Source organism: Agelaius tricolor, unplaced genomic scaffold (assembly GCF_023055355.1).
Source record: "Agelaius tricolor isolate 1412-34295 unplaced genomic scaffold, bAgeTri1.0.p SCAF_2, whole genome shotgun sequence".
NCBI classification, from domain to species: Eukaryota; Metazoa; Chordata; class Aves; order Passeriformes; family Icteridae; genus Agelaius; species Agelaius tricolor.
The window spans coordinates 33,697,285-33,714,479 of NW_027269262.1; the positions used below are offsets into that span (position 1 = coordinate 33,697,285).

General features: G+C 38.1%; 1 protein-coding gene across 2 annotated transcripts in view; it reads left to right on the forward strand.

Moving 5' to 3' along the window:
* GABBR2 (gamma-aminobutyric acid type B receptor subunit 2) overlaps window positions 1–17,195 on the forward strand; it is a 459,095-nt gene that overhangs the window by 285,922 nt on the left and 155,978 nt on the right. For both annotated transcript variants that reach the window (XM_071455578.1, XM_071455586.1), the window contains exons 10-12: window positions 12,801–12,881; window positions 15,905–16,055; window positions 16,540–16,672. In XM_071455578.1, the coding sequence (XP_071311679.1) occupies window positions 12,801–12,881; window positions 15,905–16,055; window positions 16,540–16,672 (365 nt within the window). The remainder of the gene's footprint in view (window positions 1–12,800; window positions 12,882–15,904; window positions 16,056–16,539; window positions 16,673–17,195) is intronic.

Below are 17,195 nucleotides of genomic sequence, written 5' to 3' on the forward strand. Positions count from 1 at the left end.
TGTCTTAGGCAAAAGGCAAAAAATTATATTAGAACAGTTAGACACTAATCCCTCTCATTTAAAGCAATTTTTTTACTTTTGATCCCACTTGTAATGAAAAACCAATTACATCCATTTTATACAACAGTTTTCCAAAGTTTTGTGCATCCTATGGGGGTTATTTAATATAATATTTTATGCCCAAATAACTTAAAAATTTCTATAATTCTTCAGTCTCATACTGCAATATTCATACATGAGAAAAAAAAATGCATACTTCTGCTTTTCAAGTTTTAATCAGCTTTGCAAGGATTTTTGCCATATATTGTATTTCACTCCTACAGGCATAAATCCTGTCCTAACAAGATAATGTTGCTGTATGCTATCAATTTTCTGAGCAGAATAGATTCTCTGAAACTGGGAGTGTTTTATCAAATTGTTTTCTCTTAGTACCTGAAGGATCAGTTTTAATTCTGGAAACTCTTAGAGAAGTGTATTTAATGTTATGCACAAATAAAATGCTGTGCTTATGCATAAACACTTTTGTGCTCTGGTTGAGCTTTGCCACAAAACTTTATTCCAGAGCTGTCTGTCAGGTGTATTATATAACTGCTCTATATTAATTATTAAATCCATTATTATTTGAAGTAATTATAGTTTAATGGCTGTAGCTTTCCACTGCAGGCTTTTTCTCTTAATGCTAGTCTGCTTCCTGTAGCTATTCAAAGTCCAGATGAAGAAATAAAAGGAAAAATAAATCAGAATTTAAAATGAAACCACACAATGATGATGTATACCGTATTTTAAGAAAATTTTCAAAGCAATCATTAAAGATAAAATCAATGGGTTTCACTTTAAAACTGTTCTTTGTGTCTTAGACGGTCTTCTACAGCAATTTCTCTGCTTGTAGTAAAATGTTGTTCCTAATTAGTGCTCAAAGGAAATCACTGTTGGACCTTTCTCCTCCTTTTTTTTTTTTTTTTTCCAGTGGATTAGTACAAAGAGATTACTCAAAACAGGTTAAAACAAGTGGAGGTTTGCTGAAGCAGCAGGAAAAAGGAGTTATTCCTCTGGAACTTTGACTTTTAGCCAGTTCCAGTTGGAGTGGTTTCTTTGTCTTGAACATAGGATCAGCTTACAGTTAAAAAAAGCCAAATATGACCAAACCAAAATAGTTTTCTCAATAAGTTTTCTTTTGCAAAGATTATTATTTTTGAAGGGTTTCCCCCCCCCCGTAACTTTTAACATCTTTAGATTTTAAAATGAAAAATAATGAAATAGTAGTGATGATAAATTTTGTAATTCAAGACTAGATTTTATCCTACTAAAATGTACTCGTAGGATACGAGTGGAAGTCAAACAACTCTATCAATATGAAAGGTGTGGATCAGGGTGGGCTAAATTCTGACTTGGCCATTATCTTATGTTTCAAAACTGCTTTGGTCTCATCCTGATGTACAATTCACATATGTTTCTATAAAAAAATAAAAAAGCATAAAATGGAAATTAATAAAGTGAGTCCTTGTAGGGGTCTATTGGGCAGGGCTGCTACACAAAACATTTCAAATGCTGTTGTTTGAAACCCCACCACTCCTTTTGTAGACAGCAGCCTCTCGTGAGTGGGTTCCATCTTCTGGATCTGCCTCTTAAAGCCTGTGAGAACTGAGTGGGGCATGGTCATTTTTTCTCCTCTTCCAGTGCTTGAGGTCATGGGGCTTCTCAGCCTCACCACCTGCATCCCTCAGCCAGTGCCCCAGGCTCTGGGTCTCTCACATATCTTTACACTCTCACATATCTTTACACTTTCTCATAGCATCCCTCCTCCTGGTGAGTAACCCAAACTTTCCAAACTTCTCAGGTGGCCTCATGGGGATAGACAAGTAAATTGATTTTGAAGAGGAATTTCCCAGCAGCCACGACTACTTGTAAAATGCATCTTTACCCATGGCAGGGGGTTGGAACTAGATGATTTTTAAGGACCCTTCCTATGATTCTAAAACACTGAAATTTGCAGCCAGGCACACACTTTCCTCACTCAAAGAATCATGAAGTTCTTGGGTTAGACAGGCATCCTGGCATTGTGTAACACTTCTTGTTCTCTCACTCCCTAGAGTGCAGTCCCTAATTGTAGCAGTGACAAGCCTGTCCCTTATGGGAACAGAGCGTACCTCCCTGAGGACAGGAAATCCAATCTGTGATCCCATGTGATTTTTGCATGCATTATCAGGGGAAGGCTAGGGCTGGAAAATCTCAAAGTCTCTGATTTTTGATGGCTCTTTGAGTGACAGCTGTCTTGTTCGTCTCAGCAGCAGAAACAGAAACAGTGATCTAGGGGAGTATTGTTACTTGGGGGCCTTTGTAGTCTCCCCCATATCTCAGTAAGTGTTCACTTGTAGTTGCAGGTTACAGCACAAGTGGGCTTTTTGTTGCTCTAAAGTTTTTCCTGAATTATTCCCCTACAAGTCCTGAATAAGCTATTTGGAATAAACCAGCCTGGATAACTCAAAACTGCATTTCTTGTACAGGAAAAAAACTTTGGCAGCTACTGTACAAATCATAAGACAGGAAAGAGCATAGAATTTGCAGTTTTGTATGAATGTGTTCAGCACTGCCTCAACTCCCTTATTTTGTATCTTAGGATGAGGACAGTGGGAATTTTGCCTTTGGCTTTGACCCTGAATCATGAAGAATGCTCTTCATGAGCTGCAGTGTTTTCACAGGCCACCTGGTGTAATGGCAAGAATGGTAATTCAAGGACAAAATGAGTAGCTGAGATGTAACACACATAATATGCACAGCAGCTGCTGCTCTCCTGCGTTTTCAGGCTTGGTAACTGTGAAACTACAGCCTTTAAATAACACCCTCTTAACTCTGTAAAAGTTCAAGGATGCAGTACATAAGGAAGAAGCCAGAGCATCTTGGTTTAGGGCCTCTCTGGCTGGAGAGCTGGAGCAGAGCAGGCACAGCCTCTGGGAGGCTGCTCAGCATGTGCTGAGCCTCCCTCTGCCAGGGGAGGGGAACACAGCCCTGACACAAGGTGGGGGAAGGCCCTAATTACATAATCATAACTATGCACCCAAATGGGCCAAAATGGAGTTTATGTTTCTTCCCTGCATGGTGTGGGATCACCAGAAAGCAGGCATGCCTTGCTAAGTGAAGGGAAAACAGCCTTGCTGGGACATGTGGTTGCTGGCATGATCCTTTGGTCTAGCATACATCTTCTACTCTGGGAGACATTTTTATTTCTGTCATGTTGTGCACTTAAGTTTGGTTATCATTTAAGTTAGCAAGGGCTAACCAGCCCTCACAAGGAGAACTGCATCATGCAGCTCCTCCTGTATGTCTGAACAGTCACTGAAAACATAGTGGCACAGACTTAGCAGCCATGTGCAGGGCAGCTGAAGCTGTCCACAGACCAGGGCTACTGTCAAACTGTTGTGCTGTGCATCATCACACTGACAACAAAAGCCTCTCTGGGAAAAGGTAACCACATCAGGCTTTTAAGTAACTGATGTGGGTTTTTAAATTTGCTTTTTCTCCTGCAAAAAATAATTGATATTACACATGGAATTTAGAATTTTAGTTACATAAGTAATAGGCTTAGGTAGTTGTAGCAAAACATTTCTTTTGGGCATGCACAAGAAAATCAAATTAAATTCTAGAATATTAAGCATAGCAGAGGAGGAAAAGGTCACCTTGATGTCCTTTCTCATCCAATCAGAGTATGTAGCTGGGCTGGAGTCAGGGTCATCCAGGTCCCTGGGGACCCTGTCTTTCCTGTCAGGATATCTTCTATCACATCATCTGTCATGTCTGTATGGAAAGCTTAAATGCTGAGCTAGCAGATGGAAACTGGGCTTAGGTCACTGTCTTGGGTGTCTCGATTTTTAAGCTGCATGTGTACTTTACCCTGGTAAGTCAGAAAAGACTGACAGCAGTGCTATTCAGTTTTTCTTCCCTAAATGACACTGCTTGGTAGATTTGATTTAAATTCATGAGTAACTTTTGGCATAACTGAAAAAAAAAAAATCTGGTAATTTCATAATGATTCAAATCTTTCTTTTGCCAGACTATCCTGATAGTGCACACTGTGCCTATTCAGACTGAGTTTCTAGGACACCAGGGACATAAATATTGCATTTATTCCCCTTGGATAAAAGATGTGGATACACTAATGCTCTGTCATCTTGGGTTTCTTTGGAAACACCATAGATTTTGAAATGGGTGCTCTGCACTCTTGTGGTTTGCTGTCCCTTACCTTTGAATGAGCGCAGTGTCATGGTGTATTTTGAATTCTGCCTCACAGTCTCTGACATTTCAGTGCTCTGAAATCAAGCTCAGAGAACAAGAGAACGTGGCCACCGCCTCTCTCACTGCCACCTCCACACCCTGCATGGTCCTGCCTTCAGTTGTCCCTCTCCCAGAGAGACTCTGACAGATGGAGCTGCTGCTGGGCCCTGGGCTGCTGCCAGGGGGGCTTCTCTGCACATCAGTGGTATCCATGTCCAAACCTGTCACTGCCTGGATGGCCTTTCCAACCTGGGAAGCTCCTGGGAGTTCTCCTGGGAAGTCAGCCCAGGCTTGCACAGGCTGATTCGCTCACACGCCCCTGTAGGAAATGGACCAGTGTATGACACAACAAGTAATGAAATTGAGTTATCATTTATTAATAGAGCAAATGTCTTCTCATGATTGCTGCCTGTAGTTTTATATGGACAATGTTATTTCCCATCGTAACTTCTGAGTCAAGAAAAGCCTGCTGGGTTTGGACTCTGCCAGGAAGTAACTCAGAATGATAAATGGTATAAATATCAATTTTTGTAGACCATGCTACATTTAGATAAATATTAATATTAATACTAAATAAGACATGTATAATTACACCATTTGATTTTAAGGAATAATTTATTTTGGCAAATAAGCTCCCAGAATGATGAGGATTTGCAGTCTCTGAAAAGTTAATCAAATAAATAAAAGACAATGAACAGTAGAACAGAACATCCCTTGGCTAGACTAATATATTGCAGTTTTTGCATATCTGTGTATCCTAGAATATAATCATACCATATCCACTTGAATATATATTTTTATCTTTTAATTTACTTACTGGAGTTGATTCAAATTACTGACATGCATTTCAGGTTATACTCTGTGTTGTCAGTCAAGATTTTATGCTACAATTATCAAATCCAAGAAAAAGTGTGATCTCATGTGCAGCAACCGCATTTCAAATTATCAAGGACTTTATTAAGCATCCTAAGAAACAGGAACTTCTATTCAGAAGAATTAGTGTAAGCTCTGTTCATTTGCTTCAGCACAACTGTTGTTATGCTTCATGGATGATCTGCCTTCATTTCTTTATGTTTGTTTATACCTTTCTCAGTTTCCTGAATGAAAACTATAATGATGGTGTTAATAATTCCCATTTAAAGAAATAATTGTTTTAAACAGTCTTTATTTTTTTATTTTATTATATAGCTCTTTCTTTGATACTTAATATATAAATATCTAATATTTGTAGGTGTTAAATCCATATGAACTATACTACTAAATTTCTATTCAGAGCTAGAAGTCAGTCTAACAAACCAAGTAAGAGACAGAAGTATATTAAGGAAGGTGAAAACAAAGTTTAAAAAGAATCAGTAAAAATAATTTTGAAAGCTCATAAAAATGCAAATTCTTGAAATTTTTATAGAAGAATCTTCTTGGACTGCAAAATTACTAGATCCTTTTATGAAATCAGGTTATTTAATTATATTTTATGTGCTACTTGCTTGCTTTGTCCTTTTGACAAAATACTATTACTAACATAGTGAAATACACCCAGGGTTAAGACTCCTTAGCTTTTATCCTGACTCTAAGGATGCCCTGTTTGGCCTTTGTGTGGTCTGACCTTTCTGTCTGTTTTGCTTTATGGATGACTGTAAGATTTATGGCCAGAGAACTGGCTATGAGGAGTAATTATCACTTGTTATATATACTGCTCTCATAACTCAAGATTTCCCGTATGCTCTGTCTATATGTTTCCAAAGCAATGCAATCTAGGATTTCATAAATAAAATACATAAATAAAACTTTAAATGAAGGAAATAGCTGTGCTGCAGTTAAAGATGGAAGCAGCATTTCTCAGGGCAAAACGAATTTTAAAACTCTAATTACAAGGGTAAAAACTGTCACAATTCAAATCCTTGCAAAGGTAACATGTTTTTCTTCCTTGAATCTTTCTTTTCTGGCAGCTTCTGCTGAAGAACAATCTTCTATCTGACCTGACATTTTCTTCCTTATTTGAACTGTGATTCTTAATCTCAGCATTTTTGTCTTTAAACAAAGAAATGGTTGCCTGCAATTGAATGAAAAAGGTTTTGCTCATTCATTATTTATAAGCTTCTATTGTGATTCTTTTTTTTTTAATTGGAAACTTTCAACTGGTGTTGGTTATTGCTGATATGTGATAAGGATAACTGAAAAGCTTCTCAGTCCTGTCTGACAAGGATACATTATGAAAGTTAAGATTGCATTAATTTGCTAAGACTTTCTACATGATCCACAACATGAAATGTTTCAGTATTTATTCTGAAGGAAATTAGCTTTCCTGACACTTAGCTTCATTCATTATTGTAAAGGCATTTGAGACAGCATTTCCAGTTATTTGGTAGATCGTTATTTCATGGAGCATCTTTCAAAACAAGTGAGACAGGTAGGGCAGGTTAGCAGAGACTTTGCAGACAATTTGCACAGGATTTATTGAAATATGGGAAACATTCTCAGCTTTGGCATCAGTTTGCAGCCTCCAGCTTAAGTTTTTCACTGTTTGTGTTTGGTCAGTCTTCTTTCCCCATGACTTTCTCTCTGAACACTCTTGGCCATAGGATTGCTGTCACTCAGTGCAGCACATCATCTCTTCAGGAGCCTTCCCAGGAGGCAATGGAGGGAATGAGGAAGAAGACCTAAGACCCGTCAGTGACAAATGATTGCTAGGTGACTGGCAGTGTAAAGTGTTAAAGAAAAGCATTCACTCTTTAAAAGAGAGTGTGAGCAGAAGCTAAATTGGAGAGAGACAAGCCTCAGGACACCATAATGTAATGTGTCAGAGCACCCTTCACTCTCTGTGCTGAGCCCATCAACGAGTTGGCAATAGCTTGCTAATGGTGAGCTTTAAGACAAGTCAGATATGTCTTTGAAAGTGTGAGTACTTGTGCAGTGGCATAATTTTTCATTCATATCTAGGAGACTGATTTGAAATTTGAGATTAACATCTGTCGTGGTTTAACCCCAGTCAGCAGCCAAACCCTACAGAGCCACTTGGTCACTTGTCTACCAGCAGGACTGGGGAGAGAATAGGATAAAAGCATATTAGAAACAGGATAAAAGCATAGAACTCAGGGGTTGACATAAAGACAGTTTAACAGGAAAAGCAGAAGCCATACACATAAGCAAAGCAAAACAAAGAATTCATTCACCACTTCCCGTGGGTAGGCAGCTGTTCAGCCATTTCCAGGAGAGCACAGCCCCATCACATATAAAGTTTACTTGGGAAGACACATGCTGTCATTTCAAGCATCCCCTCCTTCTTCCTTCTTCCCCCACTTTATATCCTGAGCATGAGGCCATATGGCCTGGAATATCACTTTGGTCACTTGAGATCGCCTCTCCCAGCTGTGTTTCATCCCAACCTCCCATGTACCTCAAGCCCCTTGCCAAGTGTCAGTATGAACAACATAAAGGTCTTGACTCTGTGTAAGCCCTGCTCAGCAAGGACAAAACCATCTCTGTATTATCAACTCTGTGTCCAGCAGAAATCTAGAACACAGCCCTATATTAACCACTGTGAAGAAAATTAACTTTACCCTGGATGAAATCACCAGAAAAATCTTTCCAAATTTTACAGCCATTCTCTTCTTCAAGTATTTCAGGTGCATATGGACCATGCTTAGTTTCACCTGTTGGCAAACTCTTCCATTCTTCTGAGATCTGATGACTAAGTATTCCCTATAGCTGCCAGCAGTCCTGTTGAGCTGTGATGCATGAATAAGGAATAATGCTCAGAAACTAAATGGTTCTGTTGTAGGACAGGGTTTAATAATATTAGTTCCTGAGACAGGCTGCTTGATTATGCAGCAAGATTTTCTAAAAGGCTAAGCATCTAATCACTCCCACTGAATTAGGATAGTTAAACAAAAGGGGCATCTGGAAGACAGTGGGAGAAGGGATTGTTAAACAGGAAAGTTTAAGGGAGTACAGTGATAATTAACTGTGTGGATGAGTAGGAGAAATTATATAAAAAAAATTTGAAAAGCTTTTCAAGGAGGAGTCATGGAGGCAGCACCTTTTTCAGGCATGGTTTTTCAGAGCAAACTAAGACCTAGGTACTTTTTAGTAGCAGTAGTACTTTAGAAGCAACAGAAAAATAATATTACATATAGCTTCCAGCTATATGTAATATTATTTTTCTGCTGCCTCTAAATCAAGCATAGCCTGTGTCCTCTAGATGAGAAACTTCTGTGACCCTTAATTTTCTGGAGAATAGTCCATGCTAAGTTTATTAAATTTACTTTAAAATTTACTTCATATTTGTTAGAAAGAGAATACTCATCACTTGCTCATATTTCTCTTTGTAGTTTGCATGGAATTCTAAGCTTATAAAGAGCTGCAGTGACATAACAGTGTTCTTAGTTGTGTCAAGCTATGGTAAGCTATGATGAGCTTTGAAATCCTTAGTCTTCATTTGGAGCCATGTGGTATAGGCATTGCAATGATCTTAGGACAGACATGTAATTTGGCTTTATTGTAGCATAGACATAGTTTTTGCATGAGTATATCCAAGCAGACATATAGGAGTTAATGAATGGATATGAATATCAACATACATATCTTTGAAAGTTTTTAGAATATGGTGGTTTTTTAGAGGGGCCTTTATAAGCATAAATTGTACTGGTGCTTATACCGATATAAACATTTTTGTGTTGGCTTAACTGCATCACCCTGAGAGTTATTTGCAGTCAGACTGACATAACTGAGGGTGCTATTAGCTTAGTTATTAGTTAGCTAAGCTATTAGCTTAACACCGAGGGTGTTATTAGATGCAGTGTCATTGAAAGCTAGACAGCATTGTCTACATAGAGGAAAATAAAGGAAATCCATCTGTCCCATCTCTTAGGCATTGCAAGTGCATTTCTCTCATCCTTAAACACTTTCAGTAGAAACTGTCTTCATGAGGTGTGAATAAGTACACTTACAAAAATGTGGTGAAAATAGAAATTATGACATATAGTGAAAGGAACTGAAACTAAGAATAGTCTCATCTGGAAATTCTCAGTGTAAGTGGATAACAGTCAAACTGACAATCATAATACTGCTGTGCATTTTGGTAAATTTGTTTCATTCAGCTGATATCAGTTGCAGGATTTTTTTTTTGCTTTTCTTCAACAAGAACATGTAACTACCTGATATGCTCTTGAAAATCCTCTGTACTAACTTTGTGAAATGTGAGCTAATTAATTAAGTGGTAGTGAGTCAATTTGTGTCGAGTTGCTCTAAGTGGGCTATAAAATTCTGTAATAAAATATGTAGAGAAAAACTTTTCAATATACCTGTAAGAGTATCTCATTCTTTGTTGTCAGAAGTCTTTCATCTTGACCATATAAGTAATCTATTCTCTGGCAATTAATTAACAAGAAGAGTTGTTTATAATTCCGTGAGAATTATAGGCATAATTTACAGTGACATTTTTCTGGGCCAGTTTTATCTGGGTTGATTAGTTTTTATACTTTCCTGTTCCTCTGTGAAAGAGCAGCTTCGGATTCAAGTTCTGAAATTTCTTCACTAATGTCATGGTACTGACAAACATTATCTCACAACCCCAGTACATTCTCCCTCATATTTTTCTTCTGCATTTTACAATGAGCTTCAATACAATATCTCTATTATGATTATGGGAAGATCTAGTTAAAAATAATAGAAGCACCACAGAAAGCAGCCAACATCATATTCTGAATAGTCTGAAAAGCATTGTTGGTGTTTCTTTGAAGGAGTTCTACTCTCTCCTGTCCTTTTGTTGTTAACACTTAGAGGTTTGACAGATATGAGCTACATTATACAAATACTATACTAACTTTAATAATTCAGAATTTCCAGAGGCAACTGAAGGGAATGGCACATGGAAAAGTGAACTTGCAGTCCCATCCTTAGCTGTATTGACTTGTGCAAGAGAGAAGAAAACCACAGTCCTGCCTTCTTGCTTCCTTTAATTAATATTTGGAAGTGGCTTTGTCACTGATCAGCACTTGTGCTTGAGGATCTGAAAAACCAGACACTGTAGTTGTCCTTGCTGGGAGAAAAAAGGATCACAAGAAACCATTTTGTGTCTTCCCCTCAGCACCCTTGTAATCACACCATAAAATGGATAGTATATCCTTCCTCTCAATAAAAGTACATTTTATTTCCCTCACAGACTAATTTCCACAGTTGTCACTACTTTAAGATATCAAATATCTTTATGGCTCTTCTTTACTTCAATAAAGTGTGGCATGTCCTCTATGAACTGTCCTTTCCTGTTGGTAAGGGACAAGGCATTGATCATGTGGTTTCCTGGTAGTAAATACTGGGGTTTTTTAACACGTTCTTGGGTTTCCAAGTCAAAAAATCTTGCTCTTCAGGCTGCCATAGAAGCTTGTTTCTCTGAATACTGAGCTCTGTTCCTACAAGGGTGGCTCCTGGTACCCAGGCTAGCTAGTTATAGGACAGACGCATTCTCAGTGTTACTTCACCTGTGAAGGAAACCATGTAAGAATTTATAAGTGTTGAAAAGAAATGGCATCATCTGTCACACGAAATAATCACAGAAACACTTCCTTAATTTCAGTGCTGTAATCAGACCACAGATTTACACTGGGTTTTCGTACATGTTTCTCCACCTGTTATGTGCTTCCCACATCTCATCTAGTCCCAGTACACTCTCCATACAAATGGTTGCAGAGCAATTACTCATTTCACTTCTATGCTCATCAGAGCTATGAGGCTTTAGCCTGTTGCTCTGAAGCTGGGGCTTGACCAACACCAAGGTGTGCGTCATCCCCTTTGCTGTCAGGAGATGCTGTGGACTATCTGGTTGGTATCTAATATGCCCACCCTATATCAATATGCATCTGATGTTTTTCTCTCTTCTCTCTAGGTTGTGTTTTGATGTTTTAGATCTACAGGTAACAGCTGTCATTCTACAAATACAAATGGAAGTAGATTGGTTCTGGTTTTCACATCAACCATTTTAACTTTTAGATGACTAGTGGGAATATTTTTTTTGTCAATAATTGATTAGTGTATCTATTTCACAGTGAATGTTCAGTCTGTGACAGAAATTATAAACTTATCTTCACTTCTTAAGTATGTGATGCCATGTGGATAGGCTTTGTGCAACTGCTGCTGGACATCAGCAAACTTGTCTTAGGTCCATCCAAGTGGATCATACTCATGGGAAAGACAAATAACTGCAAACTCTAGCTCTTGATGAGTGTGCAGTAAAAGCATAGGACTGTCTGTCAGATCTGCAGCTCAGCCTACAATTTCTTGTAGATAATTTAAAAAATATAACAACAGATATAGCAACATAACAATAAAAATAGTAGTTTGTGTTAGGGAAATTTTTGCCTCCTGTGAGCTCTCAGATTAGTATTAGTCAGACTGTAGATTTTACTAAAATGGAACTAGATGCTCTATTCAGCAGAGCTGAACAGGCAAAATAATTTTGAGTGAGAGAGGAGAAAAGGTTAATGTGGAGCTGTTGGGTGAAATAGTCTTTCCAAATTTGCCATCTAGTTTGAGATCATCAGCTCCCAAAATCAGTGTCACAAATAGGGTCATGAGCTTGGAATTTAAATGTGAATTGGGTTGTGCATGCCCAGACAGAGAGGCCTGAAAGGAAATTTTTGTCTCTGCTGAGCCAGCTCTTCAAAGAAATCTTTAGCCAGTGGTTAAATCTTTAGCCTGGGGTTTGTAAGTCTCATCAAAATGTAAAAGTTTTAGTGTAAAAATGATAATTCAGTAAGCTCTTGCACTTCAAAACCATACCAAAAGCTCAACAAAAATAGCAGAAAATAATTGATGCCAGATGTTATCAAAAGTGTTGGATAAATGCATGTCAGAGACCCAGGTACAGTGGCCAAGGCAGCAAACAAATAACTTATTCTATCTGCATACTCTATTCTGTCAGGTACAAGAAGACCATAGATGTGACAACAGTCCCAAAATACCAGATGAGACTAACTGTAAAATTTAAACTGAAGTTGGTGTTGGCTTTAATTATATAACAGAGTGTGTTTTGCAGTCAGGGCACTAATGAGTTGCTAATTCTCACTCAGAGTAAGAGATTTGATTCCCAGCATATCTGCTAACTGGCCAGTCTGCTCTACACTGGCTGGAGCATGCCACCATGACTCTCCTGGGAAATACTTCACAGAGAAAGATGTCCTAGTTGTTTAAATGGGAGGGGAATATGTGATTTAGCTGTGTGTGTTCTCCCAGTAAAAATGTCCTGCATAGTGTAAGCCAGTAAGAAACTCTGTGATCTTTAAGCTGGAGATGACTGTGTCCAATAGAAATTTCCTGATTATGTAAATGAGTTCTTAAAAATGCTTTACATTTCTTTCAAATACCAGAAATGTTTCTTTTAATGATGTTAGCTGTCTGGCATTCTGATTTAATTATTCATGCCTTATTCTTTCATATTTCTTTTCCTTTTGACACACTGTCAAAAAAGAAAAAATCAGTTAAATAGTTGAGAGCATGTGAACTGCCATAAACAATCACTCTTGTTTGTTTCTCTGCAGAACAAAAAGAAGTAAAGGTGGGAGAATACAATGCTGTGGATGACACATTGGTAATAATCAACAACAGCATCAGGTTCCAAGGTAGGAGACAAAACTGGAAAGAGATACAGGAGGGATACAGATAGCTGTATGTAGTTTGTAAGACTATGTGCTCTTAAAAAACTGGTTTAGGATTTTTAATATCAAATGTGTGACAGTGTAGAAAGTAAAAGAGAAAACATGCTTTAAAAAATAGAATTCTGAACAGAAAATTGCAGTGTTTTGATATTGTATACTTGGTTTGTATTCCAATGATAGGGCAAAATCAAGTTATATGTGTACACCAATGTTCTTTAATATTTCAAGAAGCAGGTTCTTTACCAAAAAATAATGTTCTATTTCATCCTCATTTCCCACTCCCCCAGGTAATCTCACCTGAGGGATGTTCTCATGTTCTGTGTTTGCAGATGCAAGAAGGAGGTAGTTGTTTTCTTTGGGAGGTGTCTGTTAGGTCGTTAGAAAATAGGTTTTCAAAATGCTGAGGCTCGCTTTAAGATGGCCCATGGGAAACAGGGCCAGAGAGGGTTTTCAGGCCAGCAGCACTCTGAAGATCCACAGCAGGCATATAGCATTTCTTGCTGTAGCTTCCTGCCATTTTTTAACCCATGCTGCTCCAATATAACCCGGGGACTTGCTTGGCCCTCAAGCAGCTGGAGTGCAAGCGTACCCATGGTTTTAAGAGCCTGTGGTCATGGCATCCAGGTGTGAGCTGAAATGAGTTTTAAGGGTGTCCCCTGTTGAATATAGGCATATACCTTCTTTTCAAAGCTAAATTTTAAGATTTAATCTTAAACTCTGCTATGGTGCAGTTCAGTGAGAGAAAGTGAAGTTGGCTTTGTGAGTTCTGTGTGGTTTTCCCCTGGGATTGGTGAGGTGGATGATCATCAAGCTGTTGTACTGTTGTACTCTACTATACCTTTCTCCAACGCCCCAACACCCAAGGTTTGCATGAGCACAGGTGGAGTTTCACTGCAGTGATCTAATTCATGACTACTTGTCCATCTGCTGGAGCTGTCCATCCTTCCTTTTGATCTTCCTTGCTGGACTTAAAAGAGCACAGATACACAAACTTCTCTCATGTCTCTGGGGAATGAGGCTTTGGAAATGAAGAGTGCAGAATTTGTCCCAGTTGCCAAAGTCTGGAAGCAGCAGATTATTTTTGCTGCAAGGAAGAACTAATGATGTGGTTTAATATTGATTCAGTCCATTAATTTCCAGAGAATATATGTAGTATGAATCAAGTTACAGGAGACATCATTTGTTCATAACTTTTTGCCTTTACAGACAGTACATGATGGGGAAAAGTCTCTGTACAGTCCTTTTTCAGGACAAGACTGCTAAGTCTTCTGACCACATCTGAAGGTGGTCTTTCCACCCATAACCTGTCTTATGGTATTCTTAAGATGTATTATGTGACTCACAGTGAATCTTTTCCTTTGACTCATCTTAGCTTTTCATTGAGACAGTGGGATATTCAATGTGGGGGACACTGACTTCCAGTCAGTGGAAGCCTAGTAGCTTTAAGTATTTAAAATAGAGAGTAGTAAAAATGTTCCTGTTTAAACCATTGCACAAAATTCCACACCAACAGGATTGAATGGCTAGTGCACAACAAGTATATAAATTTTGTTCACTCACTGTGTGTTTATATTTAATAAATACAAACCATCAACATACTCTGTAGAGTGTAGAAAGAATAGGGTGAAGCTTTATTTTTTTAGTGTTAGTTCTTTTAAATCAGGCATGTATTTTATTGGTCTTTTTGCATGTTACTTGTCTAATTTTATGAATTTCCATGGACTGTAAATACATGCAATGTAGAGGAAGAGAGGAAAATCTCAGGTACTTTTCTCCAATATTAAATCAACAAATGGACCCTTCACTGTCCCTTTTTTGTAAGCATCTAAAGGATTTTTTTTTCTGAAAAGTTGGGCATAAAGGCCAAAGGATAGCAAGTTTCCATGGTCTGAATGATTTCAACTTAACTCTTAAAGGTAAAACTATTTTATTGTGTAAATCCTTGAGTGTTCTTTTAGGTGCAAGACAGAGGAGTGGATGTACAATATAGCCATGGCAGCTGCTAGTCAGGTGCTCACAGTTCCACTTCTGCAGCCGTGCTGTGAAAGGAGCTGCTCAGCCCTGTGGGCCCTGCAGCCCCATCGGAGAGACGATGCAAAAGAACAGGCTCAGGAACTGTAGAGCACACAGATCTGTTTCTGAAGGAAGACAGTGATGCAAAAGGCCTTTTGCCAATCTCCTGCACCAAGGAAAAAATTAGTAAGCAGGTGAAATGGAGTGTGGGAAGTCAGAGATGCAGAGCTTTATTGCAGTTGTCAGAAAGTGATTCTCCTCATTAAACCAAGAAGCCTTTAATTAGTTGGAGCTGACTGTCAATGAATTACACAGCTTTAAACACAGTTTTTAAGTTCAGACATTCAAATCCACATCTGCAAAGTGGATCTGTCCCTATAAAACTTTTGCTATCCATTTTCCCATATTGCTCCCTTCTATAGCATCCTGAGGGCACCAACAACTCTCCCTTCCCTCCTCCCAGAGCTTCCCCCACCATGCCCACAGCCCAGGACCACATTTTAGCGCCAGGGCTATCAATCCCTGTCCAAGTGATGCTACACTAAGGCTTATCTCCAGACAGGCTGTTAGAATTTGCTCTGGCAACAACAGTGGGCACAGAAATGATGCTTTCTGTTTTCTACTCATTGCTCTGTCAATTGTTTCAGAAAAGCATAACCTCCTGGTAAAATTTACACTCAAAGTACGCATTTTAAAGTTTATTTACTTTAAAATGAGGCTAGTTAGCATGTATGGGGTTCTGCACTGGGGTATGGTTGTGTCTCTTCTTCCAAAGAGGATATTTACCTGCCCCTGAAATGCAAATCTTCGTGTCAATCAATGTGACTAACATATGTCTGTCAAAGTCAATGATTTCATCAGCTACTGATGTGGTTCAAGTTGCTAAGTGTGCTAATTCAAGGTGAGGCAAAGTTTCTTGCAGGAATTCTACATCTGGTTGAGCTTTAGCCTTTTTTTTCTTCATGCAATTCTAGGAGTCGAGCCTCCGAAGGACAAAACAATTATACAAGAGGAGCTGCGCAAAATCTCCCTGCCTCTCTACAGCATCCTCTCTGCCCTCACAATCCTAGGAATGATCATGGCCAGTGCTTTCTTGTTCTTTAACATCAAAAACAGAAATCAGAAGTAAGACATTCATGTTACTTCTATCACAAATTCTTTCGTATTTAATGCCGTGTTTGTAGAACCAGTCATGTAAATGTATCTATCTACACATACATGTAAGGAAAATGTGAAACTGTGGAAAAGTAGTATTTTAGAACTATTTAATTGAAATCACTGGGTAATATATTCACATTGAAACAGACTGTATTTAAATTCTTTAATACTGTCTGAAAAGTGTAATTTACTATTTAATGTTTGACTGTCTGCTAATAACATTAACCCTAGCTAATTAATCCATCAGTAAAAGGGGAGGTCTTTTTACTAAGCATTCAAAAACCTGAAACAATGCTAAACTGTATAAAACAGCAAATACTGTGCATGCCTTTGGATTTCATTGAATTCTAGAAGAGTTATCTCTTTACCTGGTTACAAAAAGCTCTTTATTGCTCTAGTAGCCTAGCAGTAATATCTTCCTCTTTAATGCACTATCACCTTTTGTCCATAGACTTATAAAGATGTCCAGTCCCTACATGAACAACCTTATTATCCTTGGAGGGATGCTTTCTTATGCATCTATTTTTCTTTTTGGTCTTGATGGATCTTTCGTCTCCGAAAAGACATTTGAGACACTTTGCACAGTAAGTAATTCCATATATTCTAGTTCAATTCTTGTTGGATTCAGTCTTACAGGAAACAGAAAATGCAAACGGAAAAGTTCAGTAATTGGATGTGTCATTCCGTTAAATCACTGATTCTCATAGCTCTTTCCTACGATATTATCTGGGACCAAATTCTAAAACATGTACAAAGCTTCATTATGGTGGTGGTGGTGGTTGTTGTTTTTGTTCTAATTGTTGTTGTTACTATTGTTTATATCTAGAAAATTGGTTTTTTTTATATATAGAAAATTTGTTATTGTTTATTATAGAAAATCTCAAATGCATTGGGATTTAACCTCAGACTGAAAGAGTAGATGTATATTCTTGTTTTGAAATCATATCTAGAAAGATGACTTACTAAAGAAGATTTTTGTGTTTGTAGCAGGACAACTTGTAATACCTGTAAAGCTACTTCTTTATACATTCCATATTATTTTAAACTACATGGCTGCTACTTCTCTAGATCTCTTGAGTCAGTCTCTTTGGCCAATTCTCCAAAGAT